The following is a 26,999-nucleotide window of genomic DNA, read 5'->3' on the forward strand; positions in this document are numbered from 1 at the left end:
AATTATTATGCAGATGGTTTTTGTCTTGCACAAGTTTAGATCACGTTGAATGCTTTGCTGTGCGTCACAGCTGCGTTTTTAAAAGACTTAAGTACTTTGCAATCAAATAAAGGTGTGAGAAAATCCCATGATACTAAAATTAAACACTGATTTAATGATCAAATGCAATAAGAAAGCGGCAGTCGCTTTGAGGTCTTGTCACAGATGCAGCAACAGTGCACGTTGCCTAGCAACAACAAGCAAGCGGCTCGTATCACTCCAAACATGATGCAGAAGGTGAACTCCTGCATAATGCAACACAACAGTTTTATGAATGAAAAGACTGCACAGCTGCATCCACTTTGTGCAGATCACAGATCAAATGATGGCACACCATCGACGGCCATTATCATGTAACAAAACATTTATTTCAATGAAAACTGGCATACAAAGAGACATAGATATATATATACAATATAATACAGTCCCACATACAAAAATAACGTCAGCCATTTGTAGCTTACACAAGTACTGCTGTTAAGTCAATTACGCATTTGACATCTTAAACACAGAGCTGATCTTCCATCCCCTTTCGGTATTTGAATAGATTTGTTTTGGATAAAAAAAAAAAGGTTGATGTGTCAACAGTGCTACGGCATTAGATGAAGCACATCTTAATACTTGGTGACATGACACATCAGCTTTAATTCCATTCATGTTTTAAACTGAAAAGCAAATATTTATATTGCATGCCAGAGATAAGATCTGCCATATTCTCCACACCACTGATTTGTTTTCAAAAGGTGTGGCAAAATTACAACAACACACTTATTTTCAATGACTGATGTATTTGAGTAGCCCCGCCTCTTTTCCACAGTGTGCAGATTGACCCGAGCTCATGGATGAGCCTTGAGATGTGAGGATTAATCCCAGGAGCCTGCGTCACTACAAACAGTCCATGGAGTTGTCTGGCACCAGTCCGAGTGGAGGTGCTTTACCCGGAGCGCAAGATGGGGGCAGCATGGCGTTAGGTGCGGGGTCCACATTCTCCGAATCCTCCATCCTCTCGGCACATCCATCCCAGTTGATGTGAAATCTGGTTACACGTGGGTTTGAAGCCAGAATGTTTCTCTGGAGCTAAGGGAAGAAATAGGAATGCCTTAAATTACACATGTACACATTCACATGAGCAACACGACCCTTCAATTATATTAAGTAGCATTTGCATAGACCTAATTAATTTACATTATTTTAAGAGACCCTAAAATAATGTATGTTCTCAATGTAATCTTTTCAATGATGAAAGACTAGATGGAGGTGTTATTTTTCTTTATGGTCAATTTGTTTTTATATTAAGTTCGTTTTGTCGACTTTTTGGAGTATATTAAAGGAACTCGCCCACATTTTGGGAATTTAGCTTAATCAGTGTATACCCTGAAGCAGCCCCTGCTAGCTTAGCTTAGCACAAAGACTGGTAGTAAATGGCTCCAGCTAGCATACTGCTCCCAAAATAATGTAGTGACAAAATAACGCCAACGTTTTTCTATTTATGTGTTTTGTATAGTCACATCGTGTACAAATAACAAGGTCATATGAGACACAGCAATCCTTTAACAGTATACATACAGGCAACTATATTCTCAGAAGGTGAAGCACTGCTACATGGGCGGAGCTAAGGGAAAAGATGGGTAAAAGATGGTTGTGTCTCATATGATCTTGTTATTTGTACACGGTGTGACTATACAAATCACAACATATAAACAGGAAAATGTTTGCGTTATTTTGTCACTTATTGGGAGCAGTATGCTAGCTGAAGCCATTCACTTCCAGTCTTTGTGCTAAGCTAAGCTAGCAGGGGGGTGCGTCAGACAGAGTTACAGCACGCGCGGGGATGAAAAAGATATGTACCGTATTTTTCGGACTATAAGCCGCGTTTTTTTTTAATAACTTGGCTGGAGCTGCGTCTTATAGTCAGGTGTGCCTTGTAAAGCCCTGTGCACACTGTGAGATTTCAGCCAGGATTTAGCTCTCTGGGACAAATTTTGAAATCCTAAAGGATTTCTGGAATCTCAGGCTAAAATCTGCCATCTTTTATCGCTAGTTTGACATGTTCACAGACAGCCGATTAATGACCGTTGCGATCAAAATTATCCTCCAACAAAATTCTGGCAGTGTCAGAAATTTTGAGATACAATCCTGCTGTGTGACATCTCCCTACGACAACCGGCAGATCAAGAACCAATAGAAGCACAGAACCCGATGACACAGTTAGTGCGGCGACAACAACAAATCAACGCAGACAAATGTAAAAAAGAACCAGGTAGACTGTACAGCAGGAGGAGAAACTTGTGGAGTTATGGAAACAATAAAGAATGTTTGTACAACGTGTCATCGCCACTGTACCATGATAGGATAAAAAAAGAGAAATCGCGCTGGAAATTCAAATGCCAGTTACTCGTCTCCTTCGTTTTTTCTTGTTTTTATGCTCGAGACAAGTTATGATTAAAATGAACAGTAGATGTTGTTTCGGTTTGTTAGCCTTCGCTTCAGCGTGTGTTTTCCCAGCCGTCGTCAATCGATGACGTAAAACTGCGGATGCGTTTGTTTGCGTGCATCCGATTTTTAAAAGTCTTTAAACTCGTACAGTCTGACATTGATGGAAACTGAGATCATACAGTGTGACATGGACTTAATTACGATCTTAATCGCACAGTGTGGCAAGCAACAATCCTAAAAGACTATTTAAAATAGCACAGTGTATACCAGGCTTAAGTCAATATGAATTAATTTTGACATTTATGAGGCAAGAGACATAATTACCGTCTACAGCCGCAAGAGTCTGCTATATGCTGCTCCTGTATTTATGTAATTCAATGGATTCAGTGATGCGGAATGACGAGTCTGCTAACTTCATGCAAGTTGGCTTGTTCGGTTAATTTAGACTAGTCAACCTCCCAGGTAAGTTCTGTATGCTATGGTTTATCATTTAAATGACTGAAAATATTACTTTAACGTACAGACATCTATTCAGCCTGCTGTTCTGTCCGCTATTGTTTAGTAGAATAACTCGCCTTTCCAGAATAAATGTCTGTTCTTCGGCTTGGATTTTGTGAAATAATTTTCTTAATAAACGAAACGTATATTCCACTGCGACTTATATATGTTATTTCTTTAAATGACGCATTTTTGAATGATGCGACTTAAGGGCTCGTTATAGTCGTGCGTAGGTCCTACGGCGTAGGAAATTGAATCGTGGATTGTCAAATGTTAGGGCTGTGCAAAAAAATAAAAATAATCGTCTGCGATTCTCATGCGCGTTTCATCAGTAAAGACGTAGTTCACCAAGAAGCTAGGCAAAATCGCAACGATTATCGGAGTCGATTTTCCTCGATTATGAACGCAATATTTTTTTTCATGAAATACGGATCTGTGTAGTAAATGCCGCTTCATCTGAAAGCAAGTGATGGAGACTTACTATTAATCAAGGAACCGGCTTTACTGGTGAAACGCACACGAGAATCATAGGCGTTTTTTTTACACAGCCCTATCAAATGTTCTAAAAAAAATAAATAAAAATAACTTTAATTTTTTGCAAAATCCCCCAGCCCTAAAGACACTAAACTCACATTTGTATTTCAGAGGGTCTTTAGGAGTTATTCACGTACCTGTCCATAGTTAGGCTTAATGGGAGGGTTCTCACGCAGCTCAGTGTCCGTATATTCATTGTTCACATAGTAGCCAATGCGTATGAACTCCTGTCCTCTGTATGTGCATGTGATTAGAACAACAGTAACGCCCACAGCATCACTCTCAGGTATTAGGGAAGCGTTTGGAGCATCCGCCTAAAAAAAACAAAAAGACAAATGACAAAAACTTTTCAATAAAGGGAATTCCTGCTCGGAGCACATACATGACTCATTTAGGGTGTAACTGTACGGCAAGTTGATTTATTTTTAACATCTGTAACTCCAATTAAAATACACATTACAGGCATTTAATTACTTAACTTTTTTTCATCCTTATTGTAGCTTGACAGCCCATGGTCAATGTATGCTTTTGTTATATAAAAATCAAAACAGTTTGGGAAAAAATTGTGTGTTCCATGGCAAAAGTCATCCAGGTTTGGAAAGTTGTGATGGTAAGTGAATGGCAAACATATTTTTTCTTAAATCTTGGTAATCCCAATTATATTTCTACCATTTTCATCAAACAACACTTTAAAAACACTTGATGACAAAAGCTACAAGACCCTCATGATTTTTGTTTAATAAAAAAACTATTTGTACATGTAAACCAAAGCTACTAAACAATCTGCTGCTATTTTAAGCAAAAATTCTCTTAAAAGGTAAATTAATGGCAATGTCATGAACTCACCTGAAACACAAACATGTGTCGCCCTGCAGGAACTGGACCAACAAGAACAGAGTCAAGAGTTTGATCATACTCTTCACTTTCTGCCGATCCCACATAAATGATCTTCCATTCGAGATCTATGACAAAAATTATATGAATATATTTGGACTTGGACACACTCAAAGCAATCCAAATTGAACCACAATGGACTTACTGATTTGAATAACAATGTTCTTATTGTCTGATTTATGTCAATATAATAAGTTTAGTTTATAAGCACTTATAGACTCAATTAATGTATTTTGGAAGACATTTTGACGGGCAATGGCAACGTGTTCCAATGTACCTGTAATTACGCAAGTGACGTCATTACGTTTCGTTTCATTTGTTGCTTACAGTGCACAGATATGCTCAATTTGTATGATCTATAACAAAGTTTATATGAGTGCTGCATTGGATCAACAATGTTGATGACTCTGGATATTATTTTTATGGGTAAATCATCATGTTAGTTACATTAAAGCAGCGTTCCTTGCACGTTTCAATTACCCGCCATTCTGACGTCATCTGGCGGAGTTAGCTAACAGTTTGCTAGCTAGCCAATGAATAACACTGACAACAGCGTACACACAGTTATTCAAGTAGTTAACTTTAAAACTTACCTTCGGGAAGATCCTCCATGCACTCAAATGTTATTTCGAACTGAAACGGGTTTCCAAACGGACTCGGGTTGTCCAGGACAGCAACATTTAGCACTTGCACTTTTGCCATAGCTCTACGGTACTATCAATAAATGGTCACAATAAAATATACCTCTCGAAAACGGATAAACAGATGACTCTAGAAGGAATCCAAATACCAAATAGACGTTTTATTTGATTTTTTTAAGGAAAAACGCTCGACGACTCGTTTTTACTCGCTCATGCTAGCTCACAAGCTATTTTGTTGTAAAAGTCCAATAGCGTGCGCTATTCTGTTAAAGCAGGGGATTAAAGTCAACACTATTGTGTCTCAAATTAAAAGACAAAAAGTCTAATTAGCTTCTAAAGTAACTTAAAGAAGATAAAGCAAGGTTATTTCGCACAAGTAACTGACAATACAACCCTTGCTGTCTCTCCCGCCAGAGTATTCAGACAGCTCGGAGAAGCGTCAGAGGCAGCAGATTGGTCTGGGCGCTGATTGGCCAACGGACTATAAGACCCGGATTTTGTGGACGCGGATTGGACGGCAGTCACAGCGGTCAAAATGACGAAGTTCAGAGGTCACCTGCAGAGTTTAAGGGTTCTGGCCAGAGGGGATACAGCTACGGCCTTAATCCCATATAAAATGTTGGGTTTAGGGTTAGGTTTCGGGGTATGATTAAAATGAAAACAGCGCTCTTCCGGCGAGATTTCACGAGATTTTGGCCGTAGCTGTACCCCTTCTAGCCACAACCATTTTTAGAGGCTTCATTTTTATTTGTAAACTTGTTCATCGTTCTTACTATCTAGCATATCAAACAGAATGTCTTAAGATTTAAAAAGGCATTGTCTGGCCAATAATACTGGCCAATAATACTGCCAATAAAAATCACGAAAAATGACTAGATCAATAAAATTAGAAATAACTAAATATTTTGACTTTATATAAAAAACAGTGTTTGTATATTTGTGTGAAGAAAAGAGGCATCTCTTTATCTGCTTCCTGAAAGTTGTAGCCTAGTGGTAAGTATAGTGTGGTTAGACTACTAAAGGTTTACTGTTGTTTGGGTCAGAAGAAACAGCAAATGCTATTAGTAAGAAGAAAGACAAATAAAAAATATATGCCTACAGAGTTCCTGTGAAAAAGTTAATTTTTACTGAAATCGTGTGCATATAAAAAATAATTAGTATAATTTTTGCAATTTAGGATGCACTGGGTTTATTATTCTAAAAAAAAAAAGTCTTATAATTAACACAAACAAGCCTGAGACAATATAAATTAGGTTCTTATCAACAAGACATTCTGCAATCCCATCCCGAGATGTTGACCATATCCACTCCTCCCTCTGACCTGGACTGACTGTGCATAAACAGTCAAATATTTCACCGTGCTGTAGGGTGGGATAGCAGTTAAAGGGATAGTTCACCCAAAAATTTTAATTCTGCCATTATTTTTTCAACCTTGTGTTGTTCTAAACCTGTATGAATTTATTTTTTGACAAACACACAAATATCTTCCTTTACAAAAGAAGATATTTTGATAAATGATGGTAAGCACACAGCTGATTGTAACCATTGACTTCCATAGGAAAAACAAATACTATGGACTTCAAAGGGTACTGTCAACTGTGTGCTTATCATTATTTATCAAAGTATCTTCTTTATCATTTATCACAATACTTCCATAATATTTATTTTCCTACTATGGAAGTCAATGGTTACCATCAGATATCTGCTTACCATAATTTATCAAAATATCTTTTTTGTTCATCAAAATAAACTCATACAGGTTTAAAGGGGATATTTCACAAGACTTTTTTAAGATGTCAAATAAATCATTTGTGTCCCCAGAGTACATTCGTGAGGTTTTAGCTAAAAATATAGATAATTTATTTTAACATGTTAAAATTGCCACTTTTAAGATGTGAGTAAAAATGTGCCGTTTTTGGTGTGTCCTTTAAAATGCAAATAGGTTGATCTCTGCACTAAATGGCAGTGCTGTGTTTAGATAGTGCAGATTAAGGGGCAGTATTATCCTCTTCTGACATCACATGGGGAGCCAAATTTCAATGACCTATTTTTTTCACATGCTTGCAGAGAATGATTTACCAAAACTAAGTTACTGGGTTGATCTTTTTCACATTTTCTAGGTTGATTGAAGCACTTAAACATGAAAAAGTCACATTTTCATGATATGTTCTCTTTAAAACAACTTGAGGGTGAGTAAATGTTGACAGAAGTTTCATTTTTGTGTGAACTGTCCCTTTAACAGTATCTGTAAACTTTAACCAATTAAAACCAGATACTCGAGGCATTTACATTTTTTAAATTCTCATAATGCTTACGCTTTTTACCAACACATTTGATTTGATTAATTGTATTATTTTAAGTATAAAACAAATTGATTGCATTGTGCATGTGTTTTAATTGCGAAAATTTCCAAACAAAATTTTACACAAATTATACTCATTGTTTTTATATTCTGACATGTCAAGCACTTGGAACTGCATTATTCAAGCTCAAGTCAGTTTCAGTTGTATTGTGCCATACAAAACTGCTTAAATGGGCTAATATTATTATTATGTCACTTAAAGTGTATTACACTTGTGGAGTGAAGTTATTTTATTTTTTCAGTTTATTCAGTCTACCTTATTGTCTGGCAGATGATTATGTGTGAATTGACTTTTACAACGTTATCTAATAAAGTTTATGATAGGTCAGTGTCTAAATCGTCATTCAGTGTGCTTATTTACTTCATTTTGTGTTTGTGTCAACAGAGGAACAGTCACCCAATAGTTAATAATTTTAGAAGAGTAAAGGGATTAACAAAACTGAGGCATTTCAAGAATTTTTTTTCACTTCTTAAAGATCAAAGGTCCGTTATCCACCACATGAGGTCGACACAATAACTTTTTAAACTGAAGGTAGGCTACATAATATGCAAAAGAGAGAGAGGTATGTGCTATAAATCTTAATCCAATAAATGTATATATATAAATATTTTGAGAAACACTTTTAAAAGACATCAAAACAGACATGAACAAACTTTAAATGAATCCAGTGAAGTAGCCTATGATGAGAATTGGCTGTAGAGAGCAGAAGTAGTGAGCGAGTCGTCGCTTGAGTGCGCAGGTGGATGATGAATGTTTGCGCACAATAGCGCGTCTGTGTCGGCCGCAGGTATCTGCTGCCAGTGCTGTCGCTGGACTCAGGTACTGTAACACGATACTCAACCATGTGACCAACGACGACTGTTTAGGAAGAAGAAACCCCTTTGAACGGCTCGAGCGATCACTCAACGCATCAGTAAAAACCAGAAGACTGTCTTTGGAAGAAGGTCGTAACGGATAATGGTTTATACTATGCGCGTTATGAATAAGAGAGTACGTGTTGCGCATTGGCTTGGGTTGAGATAGTGACTAACACCGGTAAGGTGAGGCGGAAGCAACCTGTGACCGCATAGTCACTGGATCTGTTTATGAATTCACATAAACTATTCGGATAACATCGTGGATTGAAGGTTGGCTAAAGGTATGACTTTATATATGTTATTGTGTATAAATGAAGGTTTCTTTAACAACGCAAACGGCGTAATTCAGATTTAGGGTTAAAATATAGTTACGTCAGGTGTACTGAGATCAAAGACAGCCAGTCATGCTGAAAATGTTTATATAGATAAACGATATAGCTTCACAACGACCTTTTCTTGTATTCAGGTTATAATAAGACGTAGTCGTATGTAAATCCAGTTTTGGGATTACTTTGTGTATTTATTTATGCTATTTACTAAATAAATATTTATGTTTACTTGGAAGTTTTAGTAATTTAAAATACTTTAACATTCATCAGTAAAGCAAGATCTATTTCTGTTTCATACTCAGGTAAAAGTGACCTAAAATACACATTATTATTTTAGTACACTTACTAAAACGCTAATTTGGTAGGCCTACTTAATATACAAAAAAAGTCTTTAGTATAGGCTACTTCTTCTAGTGTACTCAACTTTAAGTGTTCTTCTAAGTGTTCTCAACTTTTAGTGTTCTTCTAAGGGTACTAAGCTTTGCTATTTTGATACACCATTTATTTCAATACATTATAAGTATGACTGGTATTTAGTATGCTTTATTATTCAAGTGCACTAAAGTAATACAGTTAAACTATACTATATTTGAAGTATATAAAATGAACATTATTTTTAAGCACAGACAATAACAATGTATAACATATACTTAATAGCCTACAATTAATATGCTAGTATTAAAGTATATTTTTATATAATTTTTTCTACCTGGCTTTGTATTTTATGTTGTAAGCCTGATTTCATTTTAAAATCAACTTCAGGTTATCTGAACAGAAGTTTCTGCTCTTCTTTCGCAGCTCGCCAGATACGACCGTTTTACTCTTTTGATCTCGGACATGATTTATTGACCCCTGACTCCACCCTACCCAGAACATCAGGCTCCTCTGGTTGAGGGTAGGGGTACAGAGATGATACGGCAGGTTGGGCTATTGGCAGCGATTTTTCTACTGCTGCTTCCCAGGAATGTGTTGGGCCAGGGTGAGTCACATGCTCCACCTCTACAGTCATGTTTAAAAATCCGCTTTATGTTCAAAAAGAGAACATCCAGAGATTATTCATCACCCTTAAACTGAATACATTCGAATTGCTACGCTGAGTTACATCAGATTAATCCCGATCACATAAAACAGGCTGGGTAACACACCTCTGACTTGAGCTTAAAACTTTTTTGACAAGCTCAAGCATGTCTGTTTGTGCCAAAAACATTTGAAGTATTGTGGGGAAACTGGTCAGTTGATTATAACAACCAGTTAAGGAAGAAAATATGAAACCATGTATGAGGAAAAAATCTTTTTATTTAAGTAAAATGTGACTTCTGTGGTATTGACGACGTGTACACCTTTGGCATATTTTCATATTTCATTGGCAGTCCTCCACTTCCTTTTCTCATTCAGGTTATATCTGTCCCGTTTTGCCCTTGAGGAATTATTTACCCATGTAAATGATTAACATCTTTACTCTCTCTCTCTCTCTCTCTCTCTTTCTCTTTCCTGGGTGTGTGTGTGTTTCTGCTGTGATAGCTTGGTAGGTTTAAACATTACTTTTACTTGGGACTTTGTATCAGTCTGCACCTTTGCTTGTGCTTTTACTCTTTCAACACTATGTACACTGTGGGTTGCCAAAGAATTAGGGATTTGTTTTTATATGGGACATTAATTGATGAAGTCTTTTTTACTGAGCTTTTTGATAAAATATATTTAAGATTAAATATACAGTGAGGAAAATAAGTATTTGAACACCCTGCTATTTTGCAAGTTCTCCCACTTAGAAATCATGGAGGAGTCTGAAATTGTAATCGAAGGTGCATGTCCACTGTGAGAGACATAAAAAATCCAGAAATCACAATGTATGATTTTTGTAACTATTTATTTGTATGATACAGCTGCAAATAAGTATTTGAACACCTGTCTATCATCTAGAATTATGACCCTCAAAGACCTGTTAGTCTGCCTTTAAAATTTCCACCTCACTCCATTTATTATCCTAAATTAGATGCACCTGTTTGAGGTCGTTAGCTGCATAAAGACACCTGTCCACCCTATACAATCAGTAAGAATCCAACTACTAACATGGCCAAGACCAAAGAGCTGTCCAAAGACACTAGAGACAAAATTGTACACCTCCAGAAGGCTGGAAAGGACTACGGGGAAATTGCCAAGTAGCTTGGTGAAAAAAGGTCCACTGTTGAAACAATTATTAGAAAATGGAAGAAGCTAAACATGGACTGGGGCTCCATGCAAGATCTCACCTCGTGGGGTCTCAATGATCCTAAGAAAGGTGAGAAATCAGCCCAGAACTACACGGGAGGAGCTGGTCAATGACCTGTAAAGAGCTGGGACCACCGTTTCCAAGGTTACTGTTAGTAATACACTAAGACGTCATGGTTTGAAATCATGCATGGCACGGAAGGTTCCCCTGCTTAAACCAGCACATGTCCAGGCCCGTCTTAAGTTTGCCAATGACCATTTGGATGACCCAGAGGAGTCATGGGAGAAAGTCATGTGGTCAGATGAGACCAAAATATAACTTTTTGGTCATAATTCTACTAAACGTGTTTGGAGGAAGAAGAATGAGGTGTACCATCCCAAGAACACCATCTCTACTGTGAAGCATGGGGGTGGTAGCATCATGCTTTGGGGGTGTTTTTCTGCACATGGGACACAGCGACTGCACTGTATTAAGGAGAGGATGACCGGGGCCATGTATTGCGAGATTTTGGGGAACAAACTCTTTCCCTCAGTTAGAGGATTGATGATTGGTTAAGGCCGTGTTTTCCAACATGACACTGACCAGAAGCACACAGCCAGGATAACCAAGAAGTGGCTCTGTAAGACGCATATCAAGGTTCTGGCGTGGCCTAGCCAGTCTCCAGACCTAAACCCAATATGAATCTTTAAATCTCTACTTATTTTCCTCACTATATATATATATATATATATATATATATATATATATGAAAAGATATTGTTTTTGAATAGCCATAATTCAGTTTACGGCAGGTGATATTTGGTGAATCACTTTACAGGGCATTTTTATAGGACAAAATTCTGCATACACCTTTTAATGCAAGATGAGTCATTAGTATTTTGGTCAGTTTTCTTAGAAAAGACAATGAATGGTGAAGTTCCTTGAATGCTGATGCCCCTTCTTACCTTTTGTATCGTTTGTTTGTTTCTCTGAACTGCATGCTGCATTTAGCCTTAATTCTTGGCACTGAGCACACACAGTACACTGTAAAAAAATTCAGAATTTTTGTCAAATCAACATATATATTTTTTGTTACTTAACAAATTAAGTTAAACAATGTCAACCCCCTTTTATAAGTTACTGTATGATGTCAACATTTCACAAGTCAAAACTTAGGTTGAACTGACTTGCAAAACCAAGTTGTTGACTTTTTGTTTACAGTGTACTAGCATGCATCAGATGAAATGTAAAGTAACCACATAACAACACTATTATTAAAGAACCACATAGACCTGAAGGCAATGGGTTGAGAACCAGGGTTCAGAATAAGATCATTTGTGGGTAGAATTGATTGATTTTCATCTTAATTTAATGTTTTTCATTTGCAGGAGAGAGTAACACAATGTCTACTAACACTACAACTACAACTACAACTACAGCTCCCAGCTCAGTAAGTCATGATTCCCTTTATGTGTCGTAATGGTTCTCTTTTCTCCATTTATTAACCTGAAGAAATCATCAAAATGTTATTTCTGTTATAAATATATAATTGATTTTATTTGGAGCACAATGAGAAAATCCAGCATTTAAGAATTTGCTCCCTTACATGAGTTTAAATTTAAATCGGCCCTCCGGATATTAATTTGAAATATGAATTGAAATCAGAAAAAGAAAAGTTTACTGCGTACACAAGAGATTTCCTTAGTCCCACAAAACATAATTATTGATAATAATAATATTTATAGTATAATTATTATTAGTACAGATGCACCGGTATATCGACCAATAATCGTTATGGGTCGATAAAAGCAATTTTTTACAATCGGCTATTGGATGATAGTTTAAAAACAACCAAAAGTAATGGCTGATATGTCCTGCAAATCAAAAGAGAACATGAATATGCAATGAATTTGAGTTTTGCGTTTAGAAAATGTAAAGAAACATCAGTAGTTTAATGTTCAATATTAATGATCATTATATGAATGAATAACATTCAGAAAATGTAGTTAATATAACTAATATAACCAAACTATCGATATTGGCAGATATACGTCTGGATAATCATTGGAAAATGTTTATATGAATGCATCTTATTACACATAATCGTCAGAAATTGTTTTATTGTAAAAACATCAAAACTTTTTTATATATTGTTATAAGTTTATAACTTTTATATTGTTACAACATTATGACTTTAATTGTTATAACTTTATAACTTTGTACAGTTTGGACCCAATTTAAAGACTTAAATAAACATTGTCTGGAATACAAAGTGTCCCTTCACAATTTATTTAAACGTGTATAACATCATGTTTATGGGTAATTATTACACAGCACGCTGGAATGCTTGATTCTGATTGGTTACTGGCGACATTTGGATATATGTTATTTCCCAGTAGCATCCGCCTACACCAAAGTTGGGTCACAAAGGGATGAGCCCATTTGTTTGGTTAAATTAATCCAGAAAATGAATCTATTTTGTGTACCTGTAGAAAACAATTTTGTACTAGTTAAATATTAGGGGTACAAAACAGTTAACTGTACCCTTAAAAGTACACAATAGGACCTTAAGGTACACTAATGTACACAAAAGGTTGTATTATGTTTTGTTTACCTGTTAAGGTACAATTTAATATTTGCACATAAATGAAAATAAATATGCCTAATTAAAGGTGCAGTGTGTAACTTTTAGGAGGATCTCTGGACAGAAATGCAATATAATCTACATAACTATATTATCAGGGGTGTATAAAGACCTTTCATAATGAACTGTTATGTTTTTATTACCTAAGAATGAGAAGTTTTTTAACACATACACCGCGGGTCCCAGGGGCGTTGCTAGATATAAAGCTCTACTGGGGCACAGGCCCCCCATTTTTTTTACTTTTTTCTTGAAAGCCTGCCGTGTCCATGAGTGTGCAACACTTCTATACAATTTCCTTTGCTTAACTGACTATTCCAACACTGCAACAAGTACTGGGAAAGAAAAAACATGTATCTAAAAATATTAAAGTTTTATAAGTATAAGTATCTTTATATGCTTAACATTATTAACATGTTTGAAGGCCTAAAATGTTTGAAAATAATGACAGCAGAGAAAATATTTTGATGCACATTTGCATTTTACAAAACAATGATTAATAACTTATTTTTTACAAAAAATATTTTTCTTTTTATGACTGCTACTAAAATAACCTATCTTAGTAATGTCTTAGAGCTAGTGAACTAAATATTAATTTCATATCTGAAAATACAGAACAGTATAACACATACATTATGTTGATTTTCTCAGCAACAATGCAATTCCATAGACTTGACTATAAGGTTTTCCTGAGTTTTTTCCTCTAATGTTTAAGACCTGACTGGGTAAAGATGTACTGTAATTTGTCTTACCTCCTTAAACTCATCATCTATCATTTTTGCTTCCCTTTTCCTGCTTTGCACAAAACATTGCTGATGCCTATCACATGAGCCACGATCGGGTCAAAAAAAGCTTATTATTATTATTATTATTTAGAAACTTACTTTAGTCTCGTCATGTTTTTTTTAGCCTTACCTGGACTTTTGTTTGCGGCTGTGCGTGTCTAAAATAGACACGCCAGACATGAATTGGTACGTGCACGCGTCAGTGCGACTACTGCTTTTTCAAACGTGAATTGGGTAACTACATTGCATTTAGATCCGTTTTGCCTCGATTATATTTGAAAATTAATACACCAGTTAACTGCTAAAATGTAAACTTGAGATTTACACTGGGGCACAGAAGATTTACAGTGGGGCACGTGCCCCAGTAAAAGGGGTCTAGCGACGCCCCTGGTGGGTCCCCTTACATGAAAGCCACCATTTTGTGCCGCCATGTTTCTACAGAAGCCCTTAGCAGACAAACATTTTTACTAAGTTGTCTCAGACGATGACATGTTTGTCCTGTGGTGGCTACCGTAGCTTCTCTATGTTTTTCAAAAGCGAGGAGTGAGCCGTGGACTGAGACATTGGTTGCAGTTCGCAACCTCACCACTAGAAGCCGCTAGAATTTACACACTGCACCTTTAATAACATAATGTACAAACAAATTATATATTTTTTAGGCCAAATGCATGATTTTTGTGTCTTGGCTTAAAGACACTAAGAAACGTTTTTCCTCATGGAAGGTTCGCATTTGTTACAATTAGGCTAATAAAATATTTCATATCAGTGCTTTGTGTAATTTACTCAATGTGGCAAGTAGCTGTGTAATATTTGGGAAAATGTACTTTTTACCCGAATCTGACGTGCATAGATAAAAAAAAAAAAATTGATTGACAGGTCTGGCTCAACGAAAATTAACTTACCACCAGGCACATGATGTCGCAAGCACTCTTGGCAGACAGAGGAGGGGTTGGAAAAGGACTTGATGCACATTCACACAAGATAGTTTGTGTCTTCTCAGGTCCTTTCGGCAAAAAACACATTCATTTCAAATTACCCAAGACCCCATGCCGGTACAATTATACCCGACCTGTGTCCGAGGCACACATGCATTTTTAGACCTAAATCTTGTTGGGTTTATTCTGCGGTAATAACCAGCCCGATTTACATTATTCCTTACTTAATACAGCAGTATATGAGGAGCTCAGATGCAAAGCCGCTAAACGTCACCTACATCAAAAATGAAATAATGTTATTAACCAAATGCCTTTTGCAGGTATTATATGTATACTTGGGCCTCAGATCTGCTTAATCCCACAAGTTTAAATGTGATCCATGGTCGTTTCGTGCATCGTCATTTATTTGACTTTGACTTTATATGACTTTGTTGAAATATCGATGTGGCGTTTAATAGATTCTGCCAACAAAGTGTTTTTTTTTAATATTATTTCGGCATTTCATAATACTGCTTTGTTGGCAGAATCTATTAAACGCCATGTCGGACAACCAGGGAGGATAATCTTGTGTCCCTTGTGAGTGAGTACCCGAATGTGGCAGCCTGAATCCATAACAGCGCTCCCTAATGTGTGCTTCATTATTACTTTTTTGACTTCAATCCTTTTTAATGTTTTTGGTTGCATCTAGTGCTTTTGCTACTATGTGTTGTTCAAAAAAAGTGGATTTTCTTTAGACATTTTTGCATGCACTTATACTAATGAAATTATCTTATCTGTATTAAGCAAGTGTTTTGGTTAATTCATGAGTCTATTTCTTTTTTGCGCAGCACCATATTGTGGCCATTGTAGTGCCGACTGTGGTCCTGGGACTTCTGGCTATTTTGACTGGTGGGCTGTTGTTTCTCTTCTTCGTGGTGAGGAAGAAACGACAGACGGAGGGGACGTATCAACCCAGCGCTGAGGAGCAGTCAGGAGCCCGCAGTGTGGAGATACCAAACGCCCTCAAATTACCCAAAGAAGAGAGACTGATATGAATGGGTTCTGGTTCATGATCACACTGATCATATGAACCTATTCAAAACGATGAAAGAGAAAACATTAACTAAGCACCTTTACTGAGACACAGGGTCAGGATTTAACCCTGTGTTATGGATAAACCAACTAACTATGACCACTTGGATGAAATCCATAATCAGCAGAAAGCAACGCAATTTACAATGCATATTAATGTCCGACCGAAACAAAAACTGAACAGATGAAGCTGCTACATGCATTGCGTGGAAAAGACTACACATGCTTGAAGGAATTGCATTTCTCTCAAAATGGACTTTGGATAATAGGATTAATGACTTTTGTTGACAGATCTGCTTGTACTGTTCTCGAGCACTGACATTTCATTCTGGTTTCACAGGGAGTTTTTGAAAAGATACAAATTAGGGGTGCACCGATAGATGCTTGCTATGCTTCTCAATGAATTACGGTGAAATGCCGCTACATCCAAAAGCCAGAGGGCGCTCTTGAGCAGAAACTCAATATGAGCTGCAGACGAAGAACCAGAGATACACGCAGCTCCAGGAAATGGCTTAAGGATATATTTATATTGCTGTTCTTCAAACCTTTTCATGTATTTTCATGATAATAAAGAGTATGTATAATGATTATGTTTGACGAGTGTTGCTTTTTCAAATGCATGTCATAAACGACTCAAACTAACAGTGATTTCAGATCGATAAGGACTTGCTGACCGAATTCGCTGTAGTATATGAAATAACTGTGAATAATATCGCATGTGCGATTCAGAATAGTTATCGGCCACGTATTATTAGTATATATATCGGCATTTATCTGTGCACCCCTAATACAAATGTCTTAATTTGTCTTAACAAATTGGGCAAACACACCCAAATGTGTATAACAATATATACAAACGTTATATTAGTCAATGCATTTTCTGGGAATTGAACCTGTTACGCCATGCTCAACCAGTAGATCTGGTTTGTTTGTCAAAACCACTATGATATTAATTACTAGCATTTCGGATAATTTATCATATAAGCAATTAATCTGGTACTAATTGTCCATAAATGTGATCAATGCAACAGAGATTTATACATTTGAGAAATTGTATTGGGTTGCACAAGGAGACAGTGTTGCTTAATGCTGTGTCTCACAATATTATTTGCCAAGAGCAATGCAAGGCTTTATGTGAGGACCTAGCCTGTTCAATGATTTCTGTAATGGCGCCCTCTAGTGGTTGCTTAATATTTCAGGCAATAACCTTATTATGCTGTCATTTTTTGATAAGCAAACACAATAGCAACAATTATACACATTTACAGAATGTATATTCTGTACTCATTTTAATCAAGTTAACCTACAAAACAAAGCATTTCAGATTTAATATCAGCCTTTATTCAGATTGGCATTGAAAGATTCACAAATCTGAAGTCATCATGTACAAACAAATGTGGGAAAGATGGCGTGCATTCACAACATTCAGAAACACAAGATGTTCACACGATTCATTAAAATGTCACTTGTTTTCAATGGATACTGAGAACTTGTTTCGGTTTGTGATGAGAAAAATGAAATGTAGGAGATCATTTAGGCGACCTCTTCCTCGCCCTCCTCTTCAAACTCGCCCTCCTCGGCGGTGGCGTCCTGATACTGCTGGTACTCGGACACCAGGTCGTTCATGTTGCTCTCGGCCTCGGTGAACTCCATCTCGTCCATGCCCTCCCCGGTGTACCAGTGCAAGAAAGCTTTGCGGCGGAACATGGCGGTGAACTGCTCGGAGATACGTTTGAAGAGCTCCTGGATGGCGGTGCTGTTGCCGATAAAGGTGGCGGCCATTTTGAGGCCACGGGGCGGAATGTCGCACACGGCCGTTTTGACGTTATTGGGGATCCATTCGACGAAGTAGCTGCTGTTCTTATTCTGGACGTTCAGCATCTGCTCGTCCACCTCCTTCATGGACATGCGTCCGCGGAACACGGCGGCCACCGTCAGGTACCGTCCGTGACGGGGGTCGCAGGCGGCCATCATGTTCTTGGCGTCGAACATCTGCTGCGTGAGCTCTGGGACGGATAGAGCGCGGTACTGCTGGCTTCCCCTGCTGGTGAGCGGGGCGAAGCCGGGCATGAAGAAGTGGAGACGCGGGAAGGGCACCATGTTGACGGCCAGTTTGCGGAGGTCAGCGTTCAGCTGGCCGGGGAAGCGGAGGCAGGTCGTCACGCCGCTCATGGTGGCGGAGACGAGATGGTTGAGGTCGCCGTAGGTCGGCGTGGTGAGTTTGAGGGTGCGGAAGCAGATGTCGTAGAGAGCCTCGTTGTCGATGCAGTAGGTCTCGTCCGTGTTCTCCACCAGCTGGTGGACGGACAGGGTGGCGTTGTAGGGCTCCACCACGGTGTCGGACACCTTGGGTGAGGGCACCACGCTGAAGGTGTTCATGATACGGTCGGGGTATTCTTCACGGATCTTGCTGATGAGCAGGGTACCCATGCCCGATCCGGTTCCTCCGCCGAGGGAGTGAGTTAGCTGGAAGCCCTGCAGGCAGTCGCAGCTCTCCGCTTCCTTACGGACGACGTCCAGAACCGAGTCGACCAGTTCAGCTCCTTCTGTGTAGTGACCTTTGGCCCAGTTGTTTCCGGCACCACTCTGACCTGAAAGAAATGAAATAAGAAAGCGACGTATATTAATGTGAAACTACATCATGAATCATCATCATTTTTAAATGAATGATTTCTTACCAAACACAAAGTTGTCAGGTCTAAAGATCTGCCCGAAGGGTCCAGAACGAACTGAATCCATGGTGCCAGGCTCCAGATCCACCAAGATGGCACGGGGAACATATTTCCCACCTATACAAAGAAACAGAGATTGTTCATACTAACCGATTGCATGATTCATAAATAGGAAATATCATTGCAAATACAGTGGGGGTTAAATGTCTGAGACCACACACACTTTAATTTTGGAGTCTGGAATGCATGACATCACCAAAGTCTGCAATTCATCTTTCAATTTTAAATTTCATCATTCATGATGTAATATAAATAAATAAATTTCTAAAGAAAATGTTTAAAATACAACAATTTGAAATCCCCTCTGTATGTATGCTATTGTTGCAACTATTTGAATATTGACCTGTAGCCTCGTTGTAGTAAACACTGATCCTGTCTAGCTGTAGGTCGCTGTCTCCATGATATGTTCCTGTTGGATCAATGCCGTGTTCATCGCTGATAACCTCCCAGAACTGAGAGAGGAGGAGGAGAGAGCAGGGGTGCGGATGAGAGAGAGAGAGACAGAGACAGAGAGAGAGAGAGAGCGAAAAAGACAGACAGAGAGAGAGAGATCAAAAATCAGATTAATCTAGTCAGAAATATCAAACCATTCATTTTGGAAGTAATATTTTTTTGCAGCATCTCTGCAGATCTGTTTGTGGGAACAAATCATGTAATATATATATATATATATATATATATATATATATATATATATATATATATATATATAAATAAATAAATAAATTTATATAAATAAATATATTATATATATATATATATATATATAATGCTGAGCAGATTATTATAATATACAATGAAAATTCATATGCAATTCACATTTTTTTATATTGATTATATTTCGATGAAGGCAACTTATAAGTTAAATCTACATAATTTATGTTAGCCTATTGTATTTCTCCAAGTCAAAGCAATGTAACAATGTGATGTTATTTTCTATAGGGAATCCTGTGAGAATATAGGTCAGACTGGTAAGCATTTGTGCATTAACATCTGATGTAAAAATGGCAAATAATACATTCAAAATTAAAAGCGTTCATCCCAATGGACGAATTAAACGTTAAGTGGGTCATCCATTTCAATTTCTAATCGATTAAACATCATTACTATAAAAAAGAAATCACACAGCCTAAATGTAGGCCTACATAACTGTACAACTATACGATAATGACAATTAGAGAACAAAATAACGTTTAGTTCATTCATTCCTATCGTACAATAGACGAGACCCATCACGCCCATTGAAAGGACATCACAATGCACCGGCTGCATGCCTACAGCTGCGGATCGCACAAATGCGCGTTTAAATGCGGCATTAAATGCGCTTTACTGATTTAAAACCGCAATATGAATTAATCAGATTCATCTGGGACGAATTTCTAACAGATTCATTTTGGCATCTTCAGTCGCCATCCCTTCTCAACTGCAGATTTGCATGTGAAAATGCAGCTTGTATGTGATGTATAGGCTCTGCTTTACCTTGGCGCCGATCTGATTGCCGCACTGGCCGGCTTGCAGGTGCACAATCTCGCGCATGATGCCTCGGGTCCTTTAATGGCGGTGATGGAGAAGTCGGGGACGATCTTCTTCTTCTGCACACTCTGACCGACGAAGCGGCTTTTCCCCGGCCCTCTCTCTCACCACGCCCGCCTCTAAACGCCGTTACTGGGCCGTGCGTGTGGTGCAAGATGACGTCATAGCCATGGCAACCAAAAGCGGAGGAGAGAAGGAGGACCTTGAGCTCGTGGAGACAGCGGATAGGATGCTGACTGTGATTTCGAAGGAGGTGATAGGCGACTTTCTGACGACTACTACAGACAGACAGAAATTTTGGAATGGGAAATTGAGAGGATTTCCACTGACGATGAACGTAATTACAAACAAACAAAAAAATACTAAATAATAGCCAGTCCCGTACATTGTTTCACCTTTAAAACGCAAAAGGTCTACCAAAGTGAATTTCAATCTTTTTCACTTCAAAGCCCACTTTTGTCCAACAATATCTGAAGCCCCCATTCACAAGTTCTAGCCAATAAAATCTAATAAAATTTTTTGGTTGCCAGAACGTTATTTTTTAGATTCATTTTTGGTTCCAGCAACTAACGTTAGAGGAACGTTCCCCTAACTTTATTCTGTAGTGAGGTCATTTTCCATGTTGTGTTTTATCGATCATTTATCTAAAGCAGGGATGGGCAACTGGCGGCCCGAGGCCCACAAACGGCCTGGGGTAAATTTTAATACGGCCCACTGGACCATTTTAAACTCAATTAAATACTTTTTTAAATTCTGATTTTCTGATTTCAGATTGCTAGTTTCCACAGATTGTCACAGTATTTAAAGGCAGGGTGCATGATCTGTGAAGCCAATGTTTATATGTGAAATCATCTAAACAAACACGCCCCTACCCCAGTAGAATTTGGACCTACTTGATAGACCCACCCCACACAACCCAGGCAAAGGTGTTGGTTAGTTGACACGCCCCTTACTGCTGATTGGTTACAGTACAAGTGTGTTTTGGTACTCGGCCCGACTCCCTTTTCCAAAGTATTTTTCAGAAATCATGCATGTATTTTATTTAGAAAACAGAGCTGTTTAATATGGAGCCCCTAAGGGGACATGGAGAAAAAAGTAAATAAGGTTACGTTTCGCGTGCACACGTGAAACTATCGCGCGCGCACGTGAAACTATCGCGTGCAAACTATCGCGTTTCCGGGTGGATCATCAAGACTATTGGTCCTCCTAGTTGTCAATCAGGAGTGTTGCGCAATTGCATTTTTTTAAAAAGTGGAGAAGGCAGTTCTTTTCTAAAATTCAAGAAAATCCTCCGCTACACCTTTAATATTTCTCATTCTTTGGTGCAATTGGCAGTTACACCATTTGACAATTTCAGGTCCATTCAGCCTTAACTTTCATAAAATTTTTATTTTTCATTGCATACAATTAACATAAATACACTATGTGCATTGAAATAAACCTGATGCTTGCTTTTAAAACAAGATTTTTAAATTTCTCATCTTGCCAAACAATTTTTGTCACAATCCCTAACCCCAACCATCACAGAAACCTTTCTGCTACTTCACATTTTCAAGAAACATCATTTTGTTTAATTTATAAGCTTGTTTCCTCATGGGGACATAAAAATGTCCCCACAAGGTCACAAAAACACTGGTATTCCTATCTTCCCACAACATGATAATTACCAGGTACACACACACACGCACGCACGCACGCACGCACGCACGCACACACACACACACACACACACACACACACACACACACACACTTAAATACATACATGCATGTATGTGTATTTATATATACAAACTAATTTCACACAGTGCACCCACATATATTATGCAAAAACAAACTTTTATTTTGTATGCAATTAATCTTTTGACAGTCCTAGTATTGACTGAACATGACATACAGTACAGTTTTTTTCGATTGCTAAACGACAGTGGGCACAACTGGAGCTACATGTGCAAAACTCTAACTACAGTCTGCACTACCAAAAGTCACCTGAGCACAACTCTTAACATATGGCTCAAAACAGCTCCGTGCAGCCAAACACTAAACACAACCCTCACTGAGATAACACACACTGTCACTCACAACACACTGAGAGGAAAAACACTAACATCAAACACCAATACACAAAATACTAACTTTATATCTTTACAGTTTTAACAATTTCAGTGATGTCACACCAAGTAATGTTTTCTTTAAAGAATGATTTATTTATTGATTTATCACATTATTTTTTTTAGAACATCATAATTTTTTAGGGTAAATGAAAATTAGCAGTTTGCTTCAGTTGTCTGTAGTAATTTACGGAATTACAGTAATGAGAAAAAAGGTAGAAACTTAAAGTACATGAAAGGTAATATTATATATAAATGAAATATATATATGAAATTGGAATTTATATTTATATGAAATTGCAATCAGCAGTGTTTGAAAGGCACAATGCTGAAATCAATTGTGTTTTGAATGTGTGATCCACAGTTTTGACAGCAGTGTGTTAGCATTTGAACAAAGTGCTGTAAATCCACAGTGTTGTGCAGGTTGTGGTTAAAGTCATGGAATAAGTGTGTAAAGTTTTGAAAACTGTGTTCAAGCAATGAAAAACGAACTAGAGTTTGGTCCACATGAACTGCTGCTGTGCAGACTGTAGTTAGAGTTTTGCACATGTGACTCCAGTTGTGCCCACTGGCGTTTAGCAATCGAAAAAAACTGTAATGTCCATCCATATTTATGTACGCAAAATTAAAAACAAAAATTTTTTGCAGAACTAAATGTCGTCTTCTCTTATAAACTTAAAACCGCACCTACTATTGAAATCAGGGTGCATGATTGGCCTGAAGGATGTGGACCCAGTAAGATCTTCTCTATATATTCAGAGCATTTCACTTCTGGCTTAACTCGTTCTGTATGCTTAGACTCCTCCTCCTCCTCCACTGTTGCATGTCAAGACAGACACATTATCAGCTCTGTGCTCCTCGAAACAAGCGTAGTGAAAACACCTGTAAACAGCAGGTTCAAGAGACACCCCATAGAGATGTCTAACACATAATCCAAAAGCAATACCTACCCCAGGAGTGAGAGAGAGAGGACATGTCTGCAAATCTTCCCGAAGAGGACCTCTCCTGTCCCGTGTGCTGTGAGATCTTCAAGGATCCTGTCCTTTTGCCATGCAGCCACAGTTTCTGCAGGAGGTGCTTGGAGAAGTTTTGGGAAAGCGCCGTTTCTTGCAGCTGCCCCGTCTGCAGGAGGAGAACTTCCAAAAAGAGCCCCCTCTCTAACCGGGCCCTTAAAAACCTGTGTGAAGCTTTTCAGCTGGGGAGAGGCCGGAGCTGTGCGTCCGGATCCAATAGTCTGTGCTGGAGACATGGTGAAAAGCTGAAGCTTTTCTGTTTGATAGATCGGGAGCCCATCTGCGTTGTGTGCCAGACTTCAAGAATGCACAAAGGTCACGACTGTTCTCCCACAGAAGAGGCGGCTCTGGATTGCAAGGTAAAATTTGACAGTGTCACATTGTGTTGTCCAATCTGTGTTACATTGTGTTCGGCTCAATGCTCACTGCTGTTCTCGGGCCATGAAAAGATTCGCAGAAGCAGGGCATAAGAATGCTGTTTATCAAGTCTGTTCGGCCAAAACATCATTTAAAACAACACCTTCTGCATTCCCTGCGTTGAGGTTCCTGTTATATTGACACATGTGTTTCATTGTATTCTGGAAAAATTGACTTGATCCAAGATATGAAATCAATATTTCAAAGGCACTTATATGGTTGAAAAATGGTGGAATGGTAGATAAAAGCAGCACAAGTTTATAGTTTTTCTTCACCAGCATCAGGTGACATAGATCAGCAGTGAAAATAATAAAATATCTTTATTTTACAAAAGCTAAGTGAACCTATTCAGACTGACACACAAAATGTCCAAACATCAGCCAGTATGGCTGGAAAAAATAATAAAACAAAAACTTGAGAAGACTTGGACTGGACTCAATAGGAAGACTACAACTGAACACAGGACAACAACACAAAGGCTATCACTAGCGTGTGTGATTTTTGAAAAAACTTTGAAAAAGGGAGTCGGGATGACTTCCAAAACACACTTGTAGCCAATCAGCAGTAAGGGGCGTGTCTACTAAGCGAAATCGTTGCATGGGTTGCGTATGTGTGGGGCGGATATATCAAAAGAAGGTCCAGATTCCATTGGGGTAGGGGCGTGTTTGTTTAGGTGATTTCAAATATCAACATTGGCTTTTTAGAGATCATGCACCCCACCTTTAACTTTGTTTGAATTAGATTTTTCATCACTTTGCAAGACCTTGCTGTTTTCATAAAGTGCTTCATGAACACATTTAATATTGATTTGTTTTTCACTTACAGGATAAACTCTCCACAGCCATGAAAGTCTTGGAAGAAAAGCTGGAGTTATTTAATAAAGCCAGACGCTGTTCATCCGTTACTCTGGAGCACATCAGGGTAAATCTTACATTTTTAGTTGTGACTTGTGTCAAGGGTCAGTGAGATTTTTACTGCTTTATGGTTTTTAGGATCAGGCCCAGCGAGTTGAGAGACAAATAAAGGCTGAGTTTGTCAAGCTCCATCAGTGTCTTTATGATGAGGAAGAGCACAGATTATCACAGCTGAAAGAGGAGGAAGAGCGAAGGATCGAGGCCATGAAGAACACAGACGATGATATTGCAAAAAAGATCTCATCACTTACAGACATGATCAGGAGCATGGAGAAAAACATACATGCTGAAGATATGATATTGTTACAGGCGAGTATATAAATTAATTAATTGATTCATTGATTTATTGATTCATTAATTCATTCGTTCATCTTTTACAGAATTTCAAAGCTACAATAGAGGGGTATGTAAATCTGTGACTCCATTAACCATTCCTATTGCTTACTTTTTGTGTACAATGTTGGTTTTAAATTAAAAATATCCATTTTCGCAGAACATGGAGTACATTACAGGATCCAGAAGATATGTCTGGCTCTTTATTAGATGAGTCCAAGTATCTTGGGAACCTCAAGTTCAAGGTTTGGGAGAAGATGCTATCAGCTGCACCTTACAGTAAGTTCATCTTTAATGCACCAATAAAGGACATAAATGTTTTTTTTACATTTAGGGAGATGCTGAATTATCAAATATTGTTTAGAGACTAATCTGAGATAATAATGATCATTTAAATTTCCATCTCAGGTCCTGTAATTCTGGACCCAAACACAGCTCACCCGTGTCTGACGCTGTCTGATGATCTCACCAGTCTCCACTACAGCACCCTGAACCAACATCTCCCCAATAACCCTGAACGTTTCCACATCAGCGCTGAGGTGCTGGGATCCACCTCAGAGAGTCACAGCTGGGAGATTGAGATTGGAGAAAACGAAGACTGGATCGTTGGCTTGGCCAGCGAGCGCGTGAAGAGAGACAAGGAAGTACCTGCGAGACCGGAGAATGGCTTCTGGACCATCTGTCTACGGGACGGACAGTACAGGGCTATGGCATCGCCCCCAACAGCTTTAAAGCCGGAGGGGAAACTGCAGAGGGTCCGAGTCCAGCTGAAGCGGGACAGTGGGGAGGTTGTTTTTTCGAACCCAGCGAGTGAAGAGATTTTGCACACTTTCAAACACGCTTTCACAGAAAAGCTGCTACCTTACTTCTACACGCAGAGTAAACATCCATTGAGAGTCTTATCCAGGCCTGTGTCGGTGTCTGTTAATGAGGAAGGGTTACGTTTATGAATTTATAAGGTTATTGTGAAAGGGTGCTGCTAAATGTTATCTACCTAATATAGCAATCGTTTAAAACTGGTGATGATCAGTGCTGTCTATTGTTTACAATTTTAATTGATTTGCATAATTTGCATGCTTTTAATTTATTAAATAAATCGCAAATAATTACATATCAATATTCGCTGAAAAAAATAATACCTACAGTATTATTGCACACAGTTAAGACTTGTTTTTAAGAAAGAAAGGATAGTTTTCAAGATCTTTTTGAACTTGAGCATAAGCTCGTCTTTCCTTAATGATTTCTGTAATGCCTTAATATGCACATTTATTTACTATTAAAATATTCAAACAAACGTATGTGGTCCAGTTTGTATAAAACTATTTTTATAGCAACAGTGAGCGATCATGTGTAGTGCGCATGATGTGATATTTAAAAGTTAACTACCTGTAATGTCCAGTAGATGTCGCCAAATGCATTAAAGTGAGAAGGCACATTGCACATTTCCAAACCTTTAAACTACAACTCTGTGAATGATATTAGAAATGGTTTTAAAGTTTTCATTTATCCACTCATCCAGAGTTTTCAATTTCAGTGTTTTATTACAGTTATTAACAATTATATCTGATGAATAACTAGGTAGTGTAACTTTCCCAAAGAATTTAATATTGCAGACATTCAGAACCATCAATCTGAGCTTAATATTTTTTTTTATGAAGCCCATGCTTATACTAAATAAAAGCTCACTTTAAAATTATTTATAGTTATTTATTACTGTTCTATAAATATATTTATAA

At 38.0% G+C, this 26,999-nt stretch overlaps 4 protein-coding genes across 5 annotated transcripts in view; 2 read left to right on the top strand and 2 right to left on the bottom strand.

Annotated features, from left to right (window-relative positions):
- crb3a (crumbs homolog 3a) overlaps positions 1–17,691 on the top strand; it is a 29,488-nt gene extending 11,797 nt beyond the window's left edge. Inside the window, exons 2-5 of one of the 2 annotated variants that reach the window (XM_065263356.2) lie at positions 5,457–8,543; positions 9,390–9,570; positions 12,168–12,229; positions 15,968–17,691. In XM_065263356.2, coding sequence (XP_065119428.1) covers positions 9,501–9,570; positions 12,168–12,229; positions 15,968–16,174 — 339 coding nt within the window. In that variant the 5' untranslated portion in view covers positions 5,457–8,543; positions 9,390–9,500 and the 3' untranslated portion in view covers positions 16,175–17,691. The remainder of the gene's footprint in view (positions 1–5,456; positions 8,544–9,389; positions 9,571–12,167; positions 12,230–15,967) is intronic. The other variant, XM_065263357.2, reaches the window with a different exon arrangement.
- On the bottom strand, positions 386–5,468 carry asf1ba (anti-silencing function 1Ba histone chaperone). Its single transcript, XM_065263355.2, has 4 exons — positions 4,995–5,468; positions 4,354–4,469; positions 3,645–3,821; positions 386–1,116 (listed from the first exon to the last, which is right to left on the bottom strand). The coding sequence occupies exons 1-4, from the start codon at positions 5,101–5,103 to the stop codon at positions 925–927; spliced, it is 594 nt and encodes a 197-aa protein (XP_065119427.1). The 5' UTR covers positions 5,104–5,468; the 3' UTR covers positions 386–924.
- Positions 17,692–17,739: 48 nt separating the features above from the next.
- tubb4bl (tubulin, beta 4B class IVb-like) lies at positions 17,740–20,754 on the bottom strand. The gene is made up of 4 exons (XM_065263352.2): positions 20,423–20,754; positions 19,287–19,395; positions 18,890–19,000; positions 17,740–18,802 (listed from the first exon to the last, which is right to left on the bottom strand). Exons 1-4 carry the CDS (start codon positions 20,477–20,479, stop codon positions 17,745–17,747), a joined length of 1,335 nt encoding a protein of 444 aa, XP_065119424.1. The 5' UTR covers positions 20,480–20,754; the 3' UTR covers positions 17,740–17,744.
- A 2,198-nt stretch (positions 20,755–22,952) lies between these two features.
- LOC135744965 (zinc-binding protein A33) lies at positions 22,953–26,557 on the top strand. The gene is made up of 6 exons (XM_065263351.2): positions 22,953–23,958; positions 24,842–24,937; positions 25,009–25,239; positions 25,311–25,333; positions 25,424–25,542; positions 25,672–26,557. The coding sequence occupies exons 1-6, from the start codon at positions 23,560–23,562 to the stop codon at positions 26,211–26,213; spliced, it is 1,410 nt and encodes a 469-aa protein (XP_065119423.1). The 5' UTR covers positions 22,953–23,559; the 3' UTR covers positions 26,214–26,557.
- The last annotated feature ends 442 nt before the right edge of the window (positions 26,558–26,999 follow it).

The sequence above is a fragment of the Paramisgurnus dabryanus genome, chromosome 3, assembly GCF_030506205.2.
Source record: "Paramisgurnus dabryanus chromosome 3, PD_genome_1.1, whole genome shotgun sequence".
NCBI classification, from domain to species: Eukaryota; Metazoa; Chordata; class Actinopteri; order Cypriniformes; family Cobitidae; genus Paramisgurnus; species Paramisgurnus dabryanus.